Raw genomic sequence first — 23,781 nt, 5'->3', positions numbered from 1 at the left:
GATTCAGCTGGCATTTTCAGCTGGGCTTATTTCTTTTGGATCTTTCGGTTCTGGTAGCCTTTATGTATTTTTTAAGTTTAAAAATAATAGTAAAAGCATTTTGAAAAACTTAAGTTTAGTTTCATAAAACCACTGGCCTTTTATCTTGGCTTGGGGATATTTTTTGTTCTTGGTTTAATGACAAGCATTTTACAAAGCTGTAATTACAGTATAAACTTGTGTGCTTTTTTAAAAACTTGAAATTGTATCAGTTTCTTAATGTGAAGTTTTCAAAAGTTATTTGAATTTATTTTGATTGTTTAATGTTCTGTTGAAATGATGAACTATAATTTGACCACCCCTACATATTATTAAATCTTGAGGTTGATTTTGATTATTGGTATATCTGGCACTATAGCCATAAACATCTTGTCGATTCAGCTTTATTCTTGTGTTGAAATTAGGGTGAAAATTTAAATTATTTTTATGGTACTTGATATGTTTCTGCTACTTTTTAAATTATTTTTTATTTAATTTTTAGAATTTGGAGACCATTGCTAAATTTACTAAATAGAGAATTTAAAGTTATATGAAACATAAAAATACTGAGCTTTCTAACCCAGGAGTATCTTTTCAAGTTCTGGTTGGCAGTAGTAAGGATAGCTACTGCCAGGAGAATCTCCTGTGTTAGGTGTTTTATATGTTTTATTGTCTACTGGCATTGCAGGTAGTATTGATTAAATTGAGTAAAATAGCTACCAGAACCAGAATGGTACACTTGAGCCGAAATTAGTGAACTAAAAATAAATTGGGTCTCTTAGCCATAGAATTTGGTTTATTAAATTGTAGGCTTGGCCACAAGTTTTCAAACCAGAGTACCATGACTTCTTTTTTTTTACTGTTAATGGAGTAATGTTGTTCAGGCTGATGGTTCTCTTTGTAAACTGTATCATGCCCTGTTTGGCTTTTGAATGTCTGGTTAAAAAAAAATGCCTTAATTGTGGGTCAGTAAAGCCAAACTAATTGCTTGTCGGGCATTTGGATTGCCTTTTTAATTTGCTGTATAATGCAGACTCAACCAGAAGTGCACATATATATCATTATCTCAATAAAACTCATTACAATCATCTCACAAACAACAGAATGCCTGATGTTTTGTCCATAGTCTTGCAAATAAGAGAAAATTGAATGGCATTATTGAGACTTGTAATTTTCAAGCACTCTTTTTTAAATGCCTTTGTATCCATTTTAGAAGTTATACGTAAAATGACTGTCATGGTTTATGTCAGTGTAATAGTTTGATTTAAAAAAAGACATCTCTGCTGTTATCCTCAACTCAAAAAAACACCAATCATAAGGGTAACCTCTATAATTTAGGGGACAATTGTTCTTAGGTTGGGAGGATGTCTAGCACTCAGTAATATTTGTTGTCTCTCAGTTTCTCTGGACTGACAAGGCAGGTCTGCGGAGGACTTTATTTTGAATCTTTAATTACTAATTTCATTGATTTAGCTAATACTCAGCAGCTACTGAGTGCCAGGTACTGTTGTAGGTGCTGGGAATACCCCAGTTTCTTTTTTGATACGTGATAAAGCCCTAGAAAAATCTTAGAAATGAATCTTAGCAGCTTTAAAAATGATTTTTAAAGTATAGTAATTTGATTAAGAAGCTTCTAAAAAATTTAGTAGGTGCCTGTCTTTTCAATAGAAATTAGTTCATTACCTATTTTTCCTTCTTTCTTTCTTTCTTTTTTTTTTTTTTGTAGGTTATTTCTTATGAGAGTCATGGATATTCCCTATCTGAACTTGGAAGGACCAGACTGTAAGTGAAATTTTATTTTTCTTATGCATCTGCACATTTAAGTCTGTGGTCTGGAAGGGGAAACAGGAAAAGTATGACTGAAGAAAGAGTTTTATTCACTTAAAAATAGGCAGTGATTTTTGTGGTTGAGATGAATAGTATGCTTAAGTTAATGGTACCCTTGAGCCTTGATTCACTCATCTTTTATATTTTCCAGTTTATGCATGAGTTGAATTTTAAAAAATATAGGTCCATAATTTCTTCTCACTTAGAATTCTGAATTCATAATTTCTTATAAATGTATGTATATAATAGATTTTAAGATGTGTTAGCTATTTCAGTAAGTTCCCTATTTTCCAATTATTGGAGTATTGTGTTAATGTACACTACAGGGATCTAGAAATGGGTGAACAGTATTTGATGATAATCATTGCAATGATATTGATCTGAGGATATACTGTGTTGTACTCCTTATTAGATTTCCATTTTAATCTCATTCTCACAACAGTTCTGCAAGGTAAATATTGTCATTCCCAATTTAGGAAGAGGGACCCAAAAAATCCCAGAATTATCTTCTGGAGGGCGGGCCCCTCGTAGTACGGGCTTCTCCCACTAGGTGAGACTTCTGGGTACCCATCTGCATCAGTGTACCAGCTGGCATTGTTGTGAGAGGTGACATTCAGCTTCAGTGAATTTTTTTGAAAACTCTTTAGTGTCTGCCTGTTTCATGATGGGTGATTTATGAGTGCATCTGCGCACACTGAGCTGAGTGTTCAGCAGTTTTTGACCCAAAACGGCATGACCCTATGCCCCACCCTCCCTGTTCACCCAGTCTCACCCCAAGTGGCTATTTTTTGTTTCTCTGGATAAAAAAATCCTCAAAGGGGAAGGTTTTTTCAATAGGGAAGAGGTGAAACAAAAGAACGACTTAAAGCACAAAAAGACATCAAAGTCAGTGATATCAAAAACTTTGGTGCAGTGGAAAAATTGTCTTGATAGGTATACTGCATCAAGTGGAGAGTACTTTGAAGGTGACTGAAGTTTAAACGTGTAAGAATAAATGCACAATTTTTAATAAATTCTGGGTTTTGGGGGTGAGGTCCCCCTCATATAGCTATGAGTGACTAGAGTGGTTAGATTTCTTGTTCAGAGTTGCACAGTTCAGTAGTGAGTCTGGTATTAGAACATAAGATTGTGCTTTAGGATTGCCTTTAATTAAACACAATTAGTCCATTTAATTGGGATAGTGCATTTTATTTTTTTTAGTTAAATAAACATGTGGACAAGAAGATTATAAGAGAAAGTTAAATGTTTAATGAAACTTCTCAGAAGAGTCATTTTTTTTTTCTTTAAATAATTCTCACAGCAACTTCATGAGCAAAAATGTTTCTGCATAGAATTGCTAGGGTTCAAATTGTGGGTTTTGTAAAATATCAGAGCCTGATATCTAGGCAAAGTTGGCAGAGTCCTGCTATTCCTAAGAATGCTTTTAGGTGTTGTCTGGTAATCAGGAGGCATTTATAATGATTCCCCAAGTTAGCTCGGACTTAGAGAACTGCTGATGTATTGTTCTCTTTTCAGCTATCAACCTATTAGCAAAAAATTTGTCTTACAGTGCAGCCTAAACGTGATCACGTTCTCCATGTGACGTTCCCCAAAGAGTGGAAAACCAGTGACCTTTACCAGCTTTTCAGTGCCTTTGGTAAGTTCATCACAAGTGCACTTTCAATCCACTGAGCCACACCAGCCAGACAAGTGCACTTTTAAAACCTTTCCCTTCTTTTGGTCTAGGTAATCACAGGTAAATAGCTTCAGGGGGCATAAAAGAATATTAATATGCAAGGTTTTAATCACACTTACGGAATTTTTGGTAGTTTGGCATATTGCTGTTTTTGTGCTAATATGATCTGAGGAACTTTTAATAGCAACCCACAGTAGAATGCTATTATTAATCCATGGAAAGCAGGATATGATTACTATAACTTCCCTTATTGCTGACCATGGAAAATATTGCTTTCCTAGGTTGAGGAAAAATTATTTTTAAGATTACGGGCAGCCGGTTGGTCATTGCTTGACATTGAATAATCAAAGCAGATGAACACAGATACTTGAGAGGACCGTGATATGTGATATGTGTGAAGTAGGGCAACTTTTCTTTTTTCCTTTTTATGTCAGATGATTAGGTTAAATTGAACAATCTTCTGATTACAGTTTATAAAGACTGTTCTGATTGTTAGTCTTCAGCAATGCCTCTTTATTTTAACAAATGAAATATTTAGGCTGTTCTCTCTGGATATTCTTGGATAAAGTGAAGGTATCAAAAATCTAAATGTCCAATAATAAGAGTGTTTAGTAAATGCTCACCTGTTTCCTCAATAGACTAGTATGTAGCCATTTAAAAATATTTGCAGAGTTTATTAAAAGGTAATGAAGTGTTTATATTTTAATATTTAGAGTAAAAAGTGGATGCAAAGTAGGATTCCCGTAGAATTAAAATTATTTTTAAAAAGGCTTTGTATAGAAATAATACTGAACGGAAATATGCTTCTATCAGTGAATGTTTTAGATTGGAGTTTTTTCTTTTTATGCTTTCTCTATTTTCTAAAATAAGCATATATGAGCTTTTTAAGTAAAAACTTTTACCCACTTAAATTTTAGAAAATAAGTGAAAGCAAGTATATTTCTGGAAAGTTATTCTAATCTTTGCACATAGTCTAAATGTCTTCTGAAATTCTAGCCTGTTTTTAAACTTAAACACAGGTATAGAAATGCATTTGATTTCACAGCGTATTTCTTTTGAAAGTTTTTGATGTTGTAGTTTCTCATCTTGTTAAGTTCTTTTCTGTGTAATTGGCTAAATTAAATAGAATGGTCTGAGTAGAATTATTTTTCATTTAAATTAAAGGATATTACTGTGTGATTGGACAGATAACCCTTCTATATCTGTGTTTCCTCGTGGAGCTGATGATGATAACAATACTGCCCATTTCATAGACATGTCACAAAGGTTAAAATGAGCTAATCCATGGAAGGCATTTAGAATAGTATCTGGTATATAGTAACTACTTAATAAATAGTATTAGCTATTATTATTTATCTCAAAGACAACATATAGGGTAGAGGGGTTACAAAATAATAGTAAGTGACTTTCTAATTGAGAAAGTCATTATGGCACTTCTTTGCACATCAGGAAGAGAGTTTTTCTCCTGTGACAATAAAACAAAGTAGTTTTGTAGCCTTTGAAAATTTTAGTTAGAATTAATACATTTTTTCATTGCTAAATTCCTTGAACAAAGTTTCCAGTGCTGACACGATATTGTGTTGAATCATGAATCATGAAGGATCTTTGTTTTTAAAACAAATTTTTGAAGCTCCTTTTTTTCCCTTGGTTCATCTTTTTCTCTTGAAGTTTTAACTGAAATAACTGCTGTGGTAGATTTATGATTTAGCTTTTCATAGTGATGAGATTTTGCTTATATTTTAAACCAGCACCTCCTCTTTCTCTAAATTAACATGTATACTGAAATACAACAGATATAAATGAAATCTGATAGCTGTCTAAATGGCCCTAGCTTGTGTGGCTCAGTGGATTGAGCGCCCACCTGTGAACCAAAGGGGCACAAGTTCGATTTCCAGTGTAGGGCACATGCCTGGGTTGCAGGCCAGGTCCCCAGCAGGGGGTGTGCCAGATGCAACCACACATTGATGTCTCCCTCTTTCTCCGTCTTTTCCCCTAAAAATAAATAAATAAAATCTAAAAAAATGGTCAAGCATTCACCTCATGTTTAATTCAATATTACAGGTAACATTCAGATATCTTGGATTGATGACACGTCAGCGTTTGTTTCTCTCAGCCAGCCTGAGCAAGTACAAATTGGTAAGTGTTTTGGATATTGTTTTGTATATTAATTAAAGTAGGAGTTTGTGCCCCATCCGCAGTCTAAACACTGTGGGTTCAAACAACTGATTCACGAGCATTGCTGTCTGGTATGTCTAGAGATTGTCTGTAAAAGAAATAATTAGTCATGTTTAGATGAGGAAATAAGACAAATTTATTGATTCATTACATGTACTACATAATATATTTTTTTACTCACCCCCATTCTGTTCTTTTCCCATTGCATTTTTTCTAATATCTGTTGCAGATTTACTTTTAGGATTAGATGTAGCAAATTGAAAGGAATGGGGGACACCAAAATATGATATCAGCATTGACCCTTTCATCTCTGTAGTTTTCCCATGTATTTTATAAATATTTTTAATTTTATCATTCCATTAAACTTGTATCAGATATTTGATTTACAAACAAGCTGAAAGATAATGTTATTTCCTTTTAAAACAGGATTATAAAAAGATGGAGTATCATATCTCTAGTTGAACCCTAAATAATTTTGATATTAACCACCACAAAACATTCAATTTTCTTAGGATGAAAAGTTATTGAATAAAATACTGAAGAAAATATGTAGTGTGAAGCTGCTTATTCAAATAGATTTTAAGTTTCCTGGTGCTTAATAATGTAAAAGGTATGAAATTTTTAAGTGATACATCTAATTTTTTCTTTTTATTTAATAAAGTGCCATATGCTAAAACAAACAATTCTGATAATGTAACTATAAGAGTACTTATATATGAAAACTTCTACAAACATACAAATTCAGACCAGAGTATTTGGGTATTTTAAAAAATTATATGGCCATCGCAGGCATATAAGCTGTCAAGGAGATGAAAACCTTAGGCTCTGGAGTCATATTTTGCTGTCCTACCTATAGTTGTGTGACCTTGAGCAGGTTATTTAAACTTGATAAGCTTCTGCTTCCCTCCATAAATTGAGGATGGTAGTATGGGCTTCTTAGTGTTATTGTAAGGATTTTGTGTATGAGTTTATGTACATAAAGCTTGACAAAGCTTCAGCCTTTTATTATGGTTATTAATAGTAGATTTCAATGGGAGATGTACTTGAGGAGCATGTGACACACCTGGAATAGCGTTGGATGGAGGCTGTGAATGATGTTGCTTGTTAAATGTTTCAATATTTGCTTATTTCTGTGATCCATTCCCCCTCAGTCCTTCGAAAGACAGTTTAGATGGAATCCAAAGGGGTTGAAATCTTAGAGAGCTAAAGATAAGTTCAAGTGGGGGTCAGGGACTCTGAGATTAAGACTGTAGTGAGACTTTAGTGAGGTTGGGAAAACACTGAACAAGAACTCCAGACCCAAAGTCTGGTCACACCTCCTCTACTCAGTGTCACACATCAACTCCCTCACTATTCACACTTGGGTAACATTGAAGCCATGCAGCAAGAGGAAGGAGGTGCCAAGTCTCAAGTCATACTTACATGGTGACTAACCTTGCCTCTGCCACTTGTCAGCCATGTCTCTTTGGGCAAGTTATGTAAATTCTGTAAGCCATAGGTTCCTTGTTTGAGAGATCGAGATGAGGATAATTACTCTGTGAAATGAAATCATGGATATTAAGTTCCTACCAAAGTGGCTGCCACTCTACAAGCAGTGCTTAACAAATGGTAGGTAATTATTAAAATAACAACTTGGTCTCCCTTGTATGAACAGTAAAAATGAGAGTGTGTAAAAGTGCTTTGAGATCTATAAAACACTAGTTAGTAGTATTTACTTGAAAGTCCAAGCATAATTCTTATTTATGTGTATGGGGTATTATACCAAATTTGATGTCTAGTAATAATTTCTCCATTACTTGTTATTGAAAGACTGTTCAAACAGTAATTTTTAAGCTCAGTATTTTATTCAATGATTTCAGAATCAGATAGCCACAGAGGCACTGTAATTTGATTGTCTGCCTATGTGCGTTATTTTCCTGAGGGTAACATTGAGCCCACCTTGTTCACCATTGAATCCTTCTCTAGTGCCTGGCACTCACTGAGGCATGAATAAATAAATGTGTTTGAATGAGTAATATGGGAAATAGGCTAGGATGACATTGTGATCCTTTTACCCTAGATGCCTGTTGTCTTTTGATATATACAGCTTACTAGTAAAGTCTCATTTTCCACTGTTATTTCTCTTCTTATCAAAAGATGATTCTTAATACAAATGCTTAGCTGGCTATTTGCATGTGCTGTGACTGTGATCATAATGTTCTTTGGCAAAAGCTGTCTTTGACTCAACCGTCACCTAAGTCCCTTTAGAGCCTGGCTATGTCCTACTTCCCTCCTCATTTCAGTTTAAATGTCCATTTCTCCCGATGTCTTCCCTGGCTTCATTTGTAGGGGAATGTAACCCGTTTTCTGTGTTAGCTTGGCATCCTTTTTTTGACACACCTTGTTCGTCTTCACTGATAGACTGTAAACTCTTTGAGAGCAGGGTCCATATTTCTTGTTCACCATCCTGTGTTCAGTCTCGACATTTGTAAACCTAATATTAGTAAGTGTATGTTAAATATTTATTTAGCTGCATAAATAATATTGAAGATATTATGACTTAGAAATGTCTTTTTGCACTTGATGGGTATACCTACTGTCTCTGGTCTTATGCTGTGATTTCTAAAATTATGAGGATGTTTCATTGAAAGACAATATAAAATTTGTTCTTTATAGTGATAATTTTAATGTGCTGCAAATCCTATTAATCTTATCTTAAATTACTCATTTCTGCGGAAATGGAGGTCCTGTTAGATCAATAATGTAGCTTTGGAAAAATCATTAAATGTCTATTTATATAGCAGCCTGTAATGGCTTCTTTGGCCCAGCTACAAACTATTTTTGATTTACATTTAAGGAGTTGTTTTTTAACTGATACTGTCTTTTGATAATATTAAGTCTAATCAAGATTTTTTTAAAAATTATTTTCAACATCTTGACTATTGAGGTTTTTTTCCTAGGAAAACTTGTACTAATTATTAAAACTCTCTATTGAGTGCCATGTGTTTTGATTTTTTTTTTTCCTGCTGCTTCTGTGAAGGTGAGGGTCCCTGATGGCTTTGGGGTGTTCAGATGGTAATAACCCATACGAGCCATACATTCAGCCTTCTTCCCATCTTGCTGTTTAGGTGGACAGTATGGGACTTGTTACTATGGAGAAGATCACTTATCCTCAGCATTTGAGATTGTTATTTTTGAGATTTTTTCCCTGAAAGTCGTTAAATAAGAAATCTTTAATGGTCACATCTGAATAGCTCATTCATATTTAAGATTTTTATATTCCTAATATAGTTTTGTTAAAAGAAGAGCTCAACAGTATTTTAAAAGTAGTTGAAATTCCTAGTCATATTTTCATAAAGATTTTTATTTATTTATTTTTTAGACAGAGAGGAAGGGAAGGAGAAAGAGAGGGAGAGAAACAGCAATGTATGGTTGCCTCTTGCGTGCCCCTTACTGGGGACCTGGCCTGCAACCTAGTTATGTACTCTGACTGGGAATCGAACCGGCAACCTTTTGGTTCTAAGGCCAGCGCTGAATCCACTGAGCCACACCAGCCAGGGCAGTATTTTCAGTATTTAGACATTATTTTTAGTTTCCTCAAATATGTTATAAGACATTTTCTGTCTGCCTATAATTTTATAGTAATAGCTTGAGAAAACTAATGTTTTCGTTTATTTTGAAAGCTGGGGATTGGAGCACACCATGAATTGATAAAGATACTTCTGAAAAGTTAGAAACAATTACAGCATTTGTAAAGCCAGCTTAAATTCAGCTAATTATATAAATTCCTGATACGCAGCCTTAAGAGCTTGTTCAGGATGATTTATTGGGATTGGGGTGGTGAGGGTGTCGGGTGTCTTATCTTCACTTCATTACAAAGTATGAATGTGCTTATAGTAAATCAGACTTTTAAAAGCACAGCTTTTGATTGCATTTAACAGAAAAATGTTAGAATTGTGGATACGACTCTTTTGAGGTGATTATACAGCACTGTTTTGCTAAAAAGCTTTTTGTAACTAAAATTTATTTGTGCCTTTTGTTATCTTTTTAATGTTTGCAGAATCTGTGGTGATAACACTTTCCATTTGTTATATTGGTGATTTGTGTTCTCATTTTTTTTCTGAGTCACTCTATGTATGGGTTACTGATTTTGTCGATCTTTTAAAAAAACCCAACTTTTGGTTTATTTTGTTTTTCCGTATTCACTATATTGCCTATTTTGTTGGTTTCTGCATTTTTTTTCTTTTTCCTTTTACTTGCTTTGGGTTTACTTTGTCTCCTCCCTCCCCCGTCCCAGTTTATTGAGGTACAACCTTATGTGATTGATTTTTTTAATTTTTCTTAAAAAATTTGAAAGCCTGGCCTCCTAGAGGTTACCTCTAGGTCAGTCAGTATAGTTTACTGATCAGCCAAAGATTGATCAGGTGTTTAAACACCTTGAGCCAGTAAGGCTTCCACCCTCGGCAGCTGAGTTGGGGAACACAACATTCAAGCAATTTACAGATTTGCCCCAGTTTTTACTTTTGGCTAAAATTTTTTGTCTCCTCAGTGGGCACGCAAGGCTTCACACCCAATCAGCAGTGTGTATATAGCTAAGACTCTCTCCAAGCCATTGAATGACCTTTTTTCTGCTCTAATAAAAGCGTTTAAAGCTATAAATATCCACTAAGCACTACTTTAGGTGCATCCCACAAATTACATGTTATATTTTCATTATCATTAAGTTAGATAAAATTTCTAATTTCTCCTTTGACCCTAGATTATTTAGAAGTGTGTTATTTAATTTCCAAGTACTTAGATTTTTCCCAGATCTCTTCTGTTACTAATTTCTGATTTAATTCTGTTGTGATTATAAGTTTCAGTATGATTTCAGTCCTTTAAAATTTACTAATACTGGCTTTATGGCCTAGCATAAGGTCTGTATTACTAAACATACTACATACACTTGAAAAAAATGGATATTCTGTATATGGTTTAGTATATGTTATATGATTTGGTCTGTAATATCCTTGTTCAGATATTCACTGTCTTTACTGATGTTTTATTTAGTATTTCTATCAGTTTTGGACAGTGAGTGTTAAAATCTATGATTGTGTCTATTTCCCCCTTTAATTTTGTCAAATGGCATGTCATATTTTGAGGCTGTGTTATTAGGTACATACACATTTATGATGGTTTTGCCTTTCTGATAAATTGACTCCATTATTCTTTTTTTAAATATATATTTTATTGATTATGCTATTACAGTTGTCCCATTTATTCCTCCCCTTTATTCCCCTCCACCCTGCACCATCCTTCCCCCCAGCATTCCCGTCCCCCTCCTACCTTAGCTCATGTCCTTGGGTCGTACATGTAAGTTCTTTAGCTTCGTTATTTCCTATACTCTTCTTAATCTCCCCCGTCTATTTCGTACCTACTGTTTATGTTGCTTATTCCCTGTACCTTTCCCCCCATTCTTCCCCCTCCCACACCCCTCTGATCTCCATTTCTGTGATTCTGTTCCTGTTCTGGTTGCTTGCTTAGGTTTTTTTTTGGTTTGTTTTTTTTCAGGGGGGGGTCAGCTGTTGATAGTTGTGAGTTGTCATTTTACTGTTCATAGTTTTTGACATTTTTTCTTAGATAAGTCCCTTTAACATCTGATATAATAAGGGCTCGGTGATGATGAACTCCTTTAACTTTCCCTTATTTGGGAAGCACTTTATCTGCCCTTCCATTCTAAATGATAGCTGTGCTGGATATAGTAATCTTGGATGTAGGTCCTTGCCTTTCATGACTTTGAATACCTCTTTCCAGCCCCTTCTTGCCTGCAAGGTTTCTTTTGAGAAATCAGCCGATAGTCTTATGGGCATTCCTTTACAGGTAAATGTCTCCCTTTCTCTTGCTGCTTTTAATATACTCTTCTTATCGTTAATCTTGTGTAATGTAATTATGATGTACCTTGGTGTGTGCCTCCCTCAGTCCAACTTCTTTGGGATTCTTTGGGCTTCCTGGGTCTTTGGGTAGTCTGTTTCCTTCTCCAGATTGGGGAAGTTTTCCTTCGTTATTTTTTAGGTTTTCAATTTCTTGCTCTTCCTCTTCTTCTGGTACACCTGTAATTAGATGTTGGAATGTTTAAAGTTGTCCCAACAGTTCCCATGCCTCTCCTCATTTTTTTGAATTCTTTTCTCTTCATTCTGGTCTCTTCCTTCTGCTTCCAATTGTTGATTTGAGCCCCGTTTTCCTTCCCTTTACTGTTGGTTCCCTATATATTTTTCTTTATTTCACTTTGTATAGCTTTCCCTTTTCCCTCCATTTTGTGACCATACTCAACCAATTCAGTGAGCATGCAGATTACCAGTGTTTTGAACTGTGCATCTGATAGGTTGGCTATCTCTTCATTGCTTAGTTCTATTTTTGGAGCTTTGATCTGTTCTTTTATTTTGGGCCATATTTCTTTGTCTCAGTGCACCTGTTAAGTTGGAAGAGGTGGAGCCTTTGGTATTTGCCAGGGTGCGGGCAACCCAGGTCGCTGCGCTGTGACATTGTATGTGGGTGAAGGGTCCAAGAGGGAATAATGCCACTTGCACAGCTCTCAGCCGACTTTCAGTCATTTCCCCTGCTACCCACAAGCAAATTGGGCCCTTCTAGTGCCGACTCCTGGGCAGGTGCATTTGTCTATGTTCTGGGATCCTGTGGTTCTCTTCAGCAGACTCTGCTGTGAGGCTGGGAGTTTCTCCTACCGCCACAACCTCCAGAGGTTTTGAGGCTTTCTTTTCCTGCACTGGAACCCTGGATTGCACAGTCTATCTCGCTCCCCTGCTCTTCCTCCAGTTTATCCGCACGCAAATGTGTGACTGCCTAGTCTGCTGGGCACTGCCTCAGTCGCCTGGTCCTCCAGCACCACCTTGCCTCATGTTCTCTCCCTGGAAGCCTGTCTCTACCCCTCCTACTGGTTTGGATGTATGCTTCTTCTTTAGCTCCTTGGTTGTTGACTTTATACAGTTTGATTTTCCGGCAGTTCTGGTTATTTTTTGTTTTTAAATTTGTTGTCCTTCTTTTGGTTGTGTCAAGAGACAAAGTGTATCTACCTATGCCTCCATCTTGGCTGGAAGTCCCTACTTCTATATTCTTATGAAATGTCTTTTTTATCTTTCATAATGATATTATTATTATTATTTAATCCTTACCTAAGGATATGTTTATTGATTTTAGAGAGAGAGGAAGGGAGAGAAAATCAGTGTTTGAGAGAAACATCAGTCAGTTGCCTTCCCATACATGTCCCAGTTGGGGATTGAACCCACAACCTCGTGGTGCACAGGATGATGTTTCAACCAACTGAGCCACCCAGTCAGCAAGCAGCCAGGGCTATAATTCTGTTATTTTTTAAAAAGATTTTATTTATGTTTAGAGAGAGAGGAGAGGGAGGAAAAAAGGGAGAGAAACATCAGTGTGTGGTTGCCTCTCATGTGCCCCCTGCTGGGGACCTGGCCCACAACCAGGCATGTGCTCTGACTGGGAATCAAACTGGCGACCTTTCAGTTCACAGCGTGGCACTCAATCCACTGGGACACACCAGCCAAGGCTATAATGCTATGATTTTTAACACTACTTTACCTGATATTAATAGAGTTGATCTATTCTTGTGTTTTTTATATTTGGCTGGTATATCTTCTTCTTTCCATTTACTGTCAACCTATATGTGTATATAACATACAGTCGTAGATAGCATACTGTGGGGTCTTGCTTTTTGATCCATTCTGATAACCTGAGTTTAATCGGAGTATTTAGTCCATTGACATTTAAATATAATTATTTATATAATTAGGCCTGTCATTTTAAAACTTGTTTTATGCATAAGTACTGGATCCTGGAAATAATGTATTTCTTTTATTCAGGCAAGATTTTTACATTAGTGGCTTATTGAGTACATCAAGTTTGATAAAGAAAAATCTTTACTAGTGAAAAGGGTGAATGTCTTTGTGTTTTGTTTAGATATTTTCTGATTTCAAAACTTGTGAGAGCAACTGATTGTTTTTCTTTCCCTCTAACTCAATCTATGAAAAGCACTGTGGAAATTTTTTAATAATATTTATTAAGAATCTTCATGTTTTTGCAATTAGCTCCTAGATATTTAATCTTGAGAATTAGTAGTTCATACATCTCTGCTATGAAATCTGTATCAGGCAGATTTATTTGAGTGTAACAAGCACTCAGGTAATTAGAGAGAGAGAGAGAGAGAGTGTGTGTGTGTGTGTGTGTGTATTTTTAGGGCAGTAGCTAGTATGAAAATAGGACAAAAAAACTTCCTGACTGCCAAATAAAGCATCCCAAGGTCTTACTATAATATCCAGTGTTGATGCAACAATGAGAAAACGAGTCCTGTGACAGAATGTAAGAAGGAGAAAGAAAGGTAGTGTTTGTGCTCTAGAGGCTGAATTTTCATGTTCCATTAAATTGTTTTGAATTTTCACATTCTATTAAATTGTTTCTGGCCCAAAGCATTGGGTTTGATTTTTGTGTTTTAGGGGCCATTTTATCTAAGAATGTTTGTTTTGTGATATATTATCTGGATGCTCAGTAAGTCCATCAAACTTAGTTATAATATCATTTGTAAAAAAATTGCTTTGTTGTACTCTCTGGCCCCTAATTTTAGAAATAAATTAAACTTAAAAATGTGAAAAATATTTGAAAATATAAGTAAGAAAACAATTCAACCATTATCTTGCAACTTAGACATGAGTACTCGTATCTCGATTAGTATTTCCTTTCAGTTTTACTTTGTTTAGGAGGTATTTTCATAACTTTTTTTTTTATAATCCTCACCTGGGGACATGCTTAGAGAGATAGGGAGGGAAGGAAAGGGAGGGAGAGAAACATCCATGTGAGAAAGAAACCTCAGTGAGTTGCCTCTCGTTGGTGCTGTGATCTGGAACTGAACCTGCCACCTATGCCTGTACTTAGACCAGGACTTGAGCCCGTGACCCTTTGGTCTGTGGGACAACACTGCAACCAACCGAGCCACACTGGCCAGGTTCCCCCCCGCCTACTAGATTAGGTTTGGTTCTATTTAGGTGTTGTGGCATGCTTTGTAAATAATATATTCCAAATATTATTCATTATTAATCATCTATGAAATGAATTTCTAGCATAAAAAAGTAGCTTCTATAATTTGTCTTAGTTCATTATAATTTTAAGCAATGAACTTAAATGAATAATGAATGTGGAAGTGTGACAGATGGCGCATATTAGAGAGAATTATAGAAAGTCTTTGGGCAGAGAGGTGTGAGTAGTAGTTGTTCCATGAGACACTGGCCAGGGCTATTTTCATAACATTTTAAATATAAATTGGGATCTGACTTCAAGTATACTTTTGCAGATTCTTCATTAGTTAATATTATGCCTTGAGTATTTCCCATTACAGATTTTTCTAAAAGACTTTTCTGTAAATGAATGCATTATATTACATTGTACACATACACGTAGCATATATAACTATATCCCTTTTGGATGTTTAAGTTATATCCAGATTTTTACTGTTTGAAATTAATTCTTTAATGAGTCTTTGTATCTTAGTCTGTGTCTCTGATTATTTCTAAAAATAAATTCTGAAGAAGTGAAATTCCTAGGTCCATAATGATGATCTTTAAAAAAATCTAAAAATAACTCATTTTCCCCTTTGTTATTAAACAGTGATAATTTATTTTTGTTACTAGAATAATTTTAAGTTACAATGAAAAGCTAAATATTGTCTACTGCCCCTTTCTTTATTAACAAAGATAATTGCAATAATATTTGAGATTTACCTTTTAGTCATGTATGATATTTAAGTACGTATTTTATCCATAATAGCCTATGCATATTATTTTACAGTTTGTTCTTTTAACCTAGTAGTACTTTATATATGTAATACATTCTTCCTGTACATTTTTTTTGTGTATGTTTAGCTGAATAGCATTTTGTCATATGAGTGTATTATCATTTATTTAATCAATTCCTTGTTGGGCACTTAATTCAAACCATTTTTAGGACTCTTGCCTCATATTTCTCAAGCTTTTATTTATTCTTCTAAATGAGCTTTAGAATCATTTTATTATTGTCACTCGAAAAGCCCTTTGGGATTTTCACTGACATTTTAACAGATTAATTCCCTTGACAGCTTTATTTAGACATATTCAACCGTTAAGACCAGGAATATAATATGTATTTTAATTTGCACAGATAGTTTTGTATATCTTTGAATGTAGTTGTATGCTTTATTGTTGTACTTGTTTTTATCATGCATACTTTTAAAGGTTATACAGAATACATTTGAAAGCAGGTACCAATGTCATAGTTAGTACCATTGCCATAGTTAGCTCTCAGTAAAGATTTTAGGATGATGGTGGTAATTGGAAATTTAAAGCAGTGATATTAATTCCTGATTGCTCTCAGGCCACTGAGAAACTGAGTTTGAGAATTCAGCATTAACGCTGTGTCTCTGATTATTATTCCTGAGGCTTCAGATGTCATTTGTTGTTTTGTTAGCAGAAATAATGAACTGGTTGATTAAGTAGGTTAGTTGTATTAGTCTTTACATGTATATATTGTTTTCTCATATATGATTCCTGCTGTCTTAAACCTTACTATTTTTGAAGATGGAATAAATCTGGTTTTAGCAAATTGGAGATAAATATGAAGTGATTTTGGAGCACATAAGTGGTTAATTTAGAATACTGTGTTACTAAACATGTTACTAATGAATCTCTTGGGGTGATGGAAAAAGAGGTAGCTTTTACTTTTCTATTTTCTGATTCTTTTACCATTGTGAACAGGTAATAAAATATATAAATTTAAGGCTAAAAAAGTATTACCTGCTTTTTTATATGTGCAGGTGCACAGCAAAGGAAAACATATGTCTTTTGAATCTCTTAACTGGCAGAGTTGTCTTTCCATAGTTGACTGTAGTTATTTTATAGCATCCTTTTTCTAATCATGACATTTATGGAATTCATTTCTTTGAATTTTCCTTCTTCAACTTTAGAGTTAAAGCTGCTATTCTGGCCCTGGCTGGCGTGGCTCAGTTTGTTGGGCATCGTTCTGCAAACTGAAAGGTCACCTGTTAGATTCCCGGTCAGGGCAGTGTTCTGGGTTGCCCGCTCCATACCTGGTTGGGGTACTTGGAAAAGGCAACCAGTCATTGTTTCTTTCTCACATCGATGTTTCTCTCACTCTCTTCCTTCCTCCCTTCCCCTCTCTCTAACATAAAATAAAATAAAATTTAAAAAATCTGCTATCCTTATAAGATGTATATGAAACATTTTCAGTTTATGATATTTATTGATATTTATGCTGTTGAGTATTTATATAGCCTCTCTCTTCTCTTTTTATCCTGGAAAAAACCCAAACATCATTTTAGTATCAGGATGAATGTCACTTCCTTATGTTTAGCAAAAATTCTAGAAAATGGTAGACCACTGGAGTATTTAGTAACTTATAGTTGATGGTGGTGGTGACCCTGTCACTTCAGACCAGGTTTACCTTAAGTTTTATACCCCATGTTAATGTATCTCAGTATAATGAGCATTTCTTAAGTTGTCTGACTACAAAAAAGCAAACATGGCTTAAAATAATTGTTTTAGTAATAAAGCTTTTATGTTATACTGTCCAACTAGTAGGAATGCCTTTTTATCCTTTCTGTGTGTGAATTGGAGCAATGTGGGGAACTTCATGAACATTCTCTTTCAGGTTGTGTCAAAGGACAAGGAACAAGTTGCTACAGTATTAGGGAAAGGAACATGGTAAAGTCACCCACACATTCAAATAAAACTTTGAAACGCATTTCCCCCCCCTCAAGTCCTTTATTGTTATTATATAGACAGTTTAAAGAGAAGTGAAATAAATTACTTCAGCATATCATGTAGCAAAAAAAGTGCTATTTCTACTAAAAAAACGGTTGACATCTACTGATTTTTGTAATTGTTAATTCCCCAAATAAGTTTGAATCACCTGATAGCAGGGGCAGGATCATATTTAAGTGGGAACTTTTACAATTATATTTTCAGATGAAATGTAACCCTTTTAATTCCTTATTAATTTCACACTGTATATTGCTGGATACCTTATGTTTTTATGTTCAGGTTTTTTTTTTTTAAAATAGTAACTGCCGAGAATAATTATGAAAGCATTTTGCAAGGTTTTTAAAAAGATGTTTTTCACTTGAAACTGCAGTGTTATTTGTTGCATAAATATTTGCCTGTCTAGTGTTGAAGAATTGAGGGACTAAATGTGATGGGGTATAGAAATGAAATAATAGTTTCTGCACTCAAGGAATCTGTGGTCTAGTAACGCAGACAAGTATCTAGACATACAGCACATCAGCACATGCTAGGGGAGGAAGGACCAGCCCAGACTGGTATGGAGATGCAGTAGAAGGTTAGCAAGAAAGGCTTCCTGGAGTAGGTGATGCCTCAAATACTGAGTTGGATTTAGCTTAGTAGAGGAAGGCTGAGAAAGCTTTGACAAAGAGTGGGACTAGCACGTTCCTTCAGTATGACTGGAACAGAGGATACATGTAGTGGAGTGCCTGGAGGGGAAGTTAGAAGGCGCAAAAATGGAATTTGTATATTAAAAATAGGAGTTTTAATTGTATCCTTTGTACAGACTTGGCTCTAATGTTGATTTGGGGTATTTTTGAAAACTAAATCAAGTTTTAAAATAAAATATTGTGCCTAACTTGTTTCTTTTAAAAGTTTGGGGCTTTTGAAAGAATTTCTAGGTATTGAGTGCCAAGTTTGCCGACCAATCAGGGAGCTGCCATTGGAAAGCCTGCTTATTGTCAGAAGTAGTATGCTCAGAGGCACTTGCCCCTGTGTGTTTGGTGGCATTGTAGCAGAGTCAAAATATGCAAGCAGGTTCCATTTATTTTTAAATATCTGGAAGGTTGGTCTTTGCATTTACTCTCTAGTTTATAGCTTTCTCTAAGAGACTGAGGCCGGATTGAATTTATCTGGGAACCTGCCATATCTATAAATGCTGCACAGTATAATAAATGGGCCATAGGCTTCCAAGAATCAGTGACAGTGCATTTTAGTTCCTAATTTAGAGTTCATGAAAATTATCCCTTGACAAACAGTATTGCAAAGAAGAAGAAAAAAAGGTTCTACTTGGTGGGCTAATTTTTTGATAAACATTTAAATGTTGTTTACATAAATGGCACTGGAACAAGTCAAGGTGGGGCATGAATGAACGAATGAATGCACGAATAAATGAATGAATGAGTACAGATGGCATATATTTTTCTGTCCAGAGGAAGTGGAGATGACTGTGCTGACACATACCATAAAATGTTAATCTGCCCCACCCAGTAGACTTGGCCTCTCAAAGTGAGGACTATTCGTAGTCATTATTTTACATCCTTGGTGTTTGGGACACGCTGGGCACAAACTGGAAAGGGCTTTGAGGAGAGGCCTTGATTTGGCCCTTTAGAGAGGGTTGATTTTGGGTTAACAGAGAAGAGAGGATCGTGCCAGCACAACAGAAGTTGGAGTGAAAGTGGATGTTTATGACAGTGTTTGTCAGACTGTGGTGCGCACTCTCTTGGTGGGTCGTGAAATTGTTTTAGTGAGGGTGACCAGCATTTTTATAAAAGGTAGAAGTTAGAGAAGGTCAGAGTGAGTGCCATATAATAAAGGTAGATAGGTTTGGTTTTTTGTGTTTTTTTTTTTTAATGTAACTTTTATTTAGGTACAAATCTGTACATGCAAATATACATGTATGTGTACTGGGTTGTAATAAAAATGTATTGTTGTAGGTCATGGTCAAAAAGGTTTGCTCTCAGATGGTTTAGGAGACTTTTCTCTTTAAAGCACTGTGGTAGGGGAGGAAGCAAAGGTAGCCCTGACAAAGGTCTCAGTTCTCAGGTGCTTCCTGTCTCTAGGCCATTCTGGGGCTGGGGATTCACTAGAGAGCCTCTAGGAAGAATGCTTGTTTCTTCACCTTTACATCTCCATGGGCCAGGAGATGTCTTGCTTCTCACCAAGAGAATGATACTGTGGTTCAAGTGTCTGACCCCACTCTCTGTCCCCCTTGCTTGGTCCTCCTCATGAAAATGGCATATCTAATGGGTAAAATCAGGAAGAGACTGATATCCAAGGGCCTTTCTGACCAGCGGGTGAGGCCACTCCAGTGAAGAAGGCAGGCCTGGAAACCAGCTGCTGAGGCCTGTTCTGGCAGCTGAGATTTGGAAATAGTTTTGAGTCTCCTTGCAGCTGTTAGGTCTCTTGGTCTGGATTTCATTAGAGGGTGACAACAGCTAAGTAGAAAGCACCATTTGGACCTCAGGCCCAAGATCTATTTCAACACAATCTACTGAGTTCTGTACTTAGGGGAAACATAAAGGTGCTATTATGTCGTCATTAGTTCTGTCTGTTCATCCATTTGTTAGGACCCATAAGAAAGGATGAGGCTCCTTAACTACTAGCCAGCACTGGTGGGAGATACGGGGAAGGGTCCAGATTCTGAGGGCCTTGACAGCGGTTACTGTCCTCATCAGATTTTGACTTTGTGAGCAGCAGAGAACCTTTTTGTGCAACCAGGTAGGTGTGGGTGTGACTGTGATTACATAAGTTTCTTTCATAAAGCATAATGGGTTCTGCAGTGTGGGAGAGGTAAGAGACTGCAGTTTCTGCCAAAGTGTAATGATGACCAGTAGTGACCTATAGTTAAAATTTTTTGTATTCCACCATTGGTCTGTGAGGGTGTTTACTTAATACTTACATTGTTTAGAGTTTGTGGAAACTAATTTTATAGTTTGATACCCTTCTGGGTTACCAACTGTTGAAGTGCTTTTCAACTCCAGATGTGATTTTCCATATCTTAATTCCATTTCACTAACCAGAAGATGGTGCTGTCGTGCTGGAAACCAATCCACTATTCCCTCCTCAAGTAAAACTTGTCATCTAAATGCTTTTCATGCTAAAATCAAGTGGACACATTTAGCATGTGGTGTTTACAGTATACCACCTCATGCAGAATGGGATCAGAGAGGCAATATAGAACATTCATAGTGTCAAACCTACAAAGAATGGGATCAGAGAGGCAATATAGAACATTCATAGTGTCAAACCTACAAAGCTAGAGAAACCAGGCACAGGAGCCTGGATTAGGTGTTTGCTCAGGGGCACCTTTGCACTCATGGTTAAGTGACACTGTTGTAGGAGGCAGGATGAAGATATCTGCTAGGTGCTGTTTGATCTGTGTGCAAGTCTTCTCTGATTTGGTCTGAAGATGAATGAGTAGAAATGAGAGAATTTTTCATAGGGGGGAAAACCATTTTTTCTCTTCTCTTTTTGGAAGAGATCTGAGTATCTAGAGGAAAAGTCATGCATTAAGTTCATAAGAAATACTGTGCTTACTTCAGTGCTTAACTGAATACTTAACTAGTTGAAAGACCCAAGCAACCTCTTCATTTATTTTGACCACTTGAAGGAATCCCAGATGGTGTGATGGACTTATAAAATTGGTCGAGTGATCGTGAGTGCTTGACTTAATCTCTTTGAGCCTTCAGCCTTAAAATGAAGGTGAGAAACCCTACTTCTCAGGCCTGGGAAAAATTGATCTGGGTAATAAAGGTCCTGTTCTCAACACAGTGCTTGGCACTAGCTGCTCAGTTGAATGTTCACTTATCCCCCATCTCAGCCACATCCACCAATCCAGACATTATATTACCAAATTGATGTTACAAGAAGTATGCACTGCTGCATCATGGAGCCTAAGTATAAAGCTCTTGGTGTTTGCTCAACTTGTAGAATGACCTGTCCCTCAGGTAGGGGGCCATGTTGTTGTAAGTGACCTGAAGTTAAAGTCTTTTGCTTGTACCTTGTAAACAAAAAAGCAAAATTGTTGCCACAGTGATGCTTAGTTGTTTCTCCTTTTCTTTCCTATGGCTTCCTACAGCTGGTTGCCATTCTAACTAATCTCTTACCAGTGCAGTCAGGGGTCTTCCACAGAGCCTACTTGGAGTTACTGGAGCAGCTTTTTGATATAATGGTTAGCTTTTCAGTAGGTTATTAAGTAACATGAGGGTTCTCCAGACCCAGAGAAGTTTGTAAGATTGCTGTAAGATAGATCTATGAATTTATTCTCAGACTCAGGGTGGGAAGTTGGTTTGGGAATAGCCTCAAAAGTACAGTCAGTTCTCATTATGCATAGATTCCGTGTTTGTGAATTCATCTACTCATTAAAATTTTTTTTTGTAACCTCAAAATCAGTACTTACGGAGCTGTTGCAGTCATTCATGGACATGCGCAGAATGGTGGCATTTTGAGTCTCCCAGTGCACAGGTTCCGCAGTTGAGATGCAAACAGGGAAATGCTCTGCATGCTTCTTGCAGCTGTCATGCTGTAAACAAGTGTTCTTTTCACAGTCTCTTTAGTGCCACGTTTTTCACATTTTTATGCTTTTTCTTGGTGATTTTGTTGTTAAAAATGGCCCCCAAGTATAGTGTCAAAGTGCTGTCTAGTGTTCCCAAGCAAAAGAAGACCATCATATGCTTTATGAAGAAAATATGAGTGTTAGATAAGCTTCATTCAGGCATGAGTCACAGGGCTGTTGTTGGTGAGTTCAGTGTTAGTGAATCGACAGTGTATATTAAATAAGGTATCTTTAAACAGAAGCACACATAAAACAAGAGTATGTGTTGATTGGTTTACAAAAACATTGTATAGAAAGGCTTGTAGGAACCTAACCCTGGTTTTCCCCTAGAAGCAATGGTTCAGTGTTTGTGGACATTTGATAGACCATAACTGCCAGGAATAATGAGATTTGAGACTTGACTCTGTTCCTTTCTCCTCCAGGGTGTTTGACCCAGAGACCTTAGGGAAAAGATTTTCTGAGCTGCATACTTTTTGTTTTCCCATGGAGAGGTCCCTATTGCAGAGTTCAGGAGAGTTGTGCTTATTAGGAATGCTGCTCTAAAAGGGGCTTGCTCCTGGCCTAGCAGGCAGCTCAGACACTAACTGGCCCAGGGCCCTGAGATAGCTCCAAGTGCTGGATAATTAGGTGTATGGAGAACTATAATCTTCATTTGGTGTGATGAGGACAGTAAGCCATATCCTGTTTATTCTGACTTTGGTAATTGTCTCTTATTGTAGTTGTATAGCTACAATAGGATTGAGATTAGTTAATTACGTTGTATGTTGAACATCTCTTCACCTAAAATTCCTACAGCTGTTGAATTTGACTTTAATTAAGGGTGATGACTTTATTTTTTCTTTTTCTTGATACCGCATTTCTGCCGATGAATCCTCTTATTCTGGATTTCCGCCTTAACTTATCCATTTTGTGGTAAGAAGATTAGGAATGTGTGGCTTACCTTGCCAGCCTCTTCATTTCAGCCAAATTTTAACTAGACGTTGGCCCCTTTAGAAAAGAAGGGGCCTGAGGTGGGAAAGGGTAAAAAGCAGTGGAAGGCTTAATTAAGGGGGCTTAATTCTTTTTTCAGGTACTTGGAAAAAGTAACATAAAGCAAATTTGGTTGAAATTAAAGTGAGAACACTCCATGCCCCTTTATGCAATCTTTCTTTTCATCTCTGTACATGTAACACGTAGTATCATCTTTTCCTAGTGGAGCTTACAAGTAATGACAGTGTTGCTTTCAGGTGGGTTGAACTAGTCAAAGCCTTAGATTCACTGGCCAGCTCTGACCTGTCATTTGGCATGTGGATGATAATGAAGAGAGGCCGCAGTGAGTATGGTGGCCATGCTGAATGGGACTGTCCAGTGCCCCAACAGATCCCACAGCTGGCATGCCACCACTTTCACTTACCACTTGGAAGCTTGTTCCACAGACTTGGCCACACTGACTGTCATTGGAATGAGGTACTTGTGCACCCTCCCTCACTCAGTCTGAGAGTGATTTGGGTGCCCTTACTCAGACAGGTTGTCCCTTTGGTGACTGCTGCATTGATGGGACTGAATCAGTGTTAAGTACTGACTGAAACTGACAGGTCTTAGGCAGCTTCAAAACAGGCTTCCTGTGTTTCCCAGACACATCCTTATCTTTCAGATGGGAGGGGTCATCTGTTTTATTTCTTGGCAGACTTTATCATTTGGTGCGCTTACTTCCTCATCTGTAGAGAGTCACATTTAGT

The 23,781-nt window shown here is 36.5% G+C and overlaps 1 protein-coding gene across 3 annotated transcripts in view; it reads left to right on the top strand.

The window, feature by feature from the left end:
• PARN (poly(A)-specific ribonuclease) overlaps positions 1-23,781 on the top strand; it is a 173,095-nt gene that overhangs the window by 73,945 nt on the left and 75,369 nt on the right. For all 3 annotated transcript variants that reach the window (XM_054589602.1, XM_054589603.1, XM_054589604.1), the window contains exons 19-21: positions 1,745-1,800; positions 3,395-3,481; positions 5,582-5,656. In XM_054589602.1, the coding sequence (XP_054445577.1) occupies positions 1,745-1,800; positions 3,395-3,481; positions 5,582-5,656 (218 nt within the window). The remainder of the gene's footprint in view (positions 1-1,744; positions 1,801-3,394; positions 3,482-5,581; positions 5,657-23,781) is intronic.

The sequence above is a fragment of the Pteronotus mesoamericanus genome, unplaced genomic scaffold (genome assembly GCF_021234165.1).
Source record: "Pteronotus mesoamericanus isolate MK-2021 breed Mesoamerican mustached bat unplaced genomic scaffold, CSHL_Meso_final scaffold_167, whole genome shotgun sequence".
Classification (NCBI taxonomy): Eukaryota; Metazoa; Chordata; class Mammalia; order Chiroptera; family Mormoopidae; genus Pteronotus; species Pteronotus mesoamericanus.
Note: the sequence above shows the minus strand (reverse complement) of the source record. Positions and strands in the feature narration are given on the sequence as shown.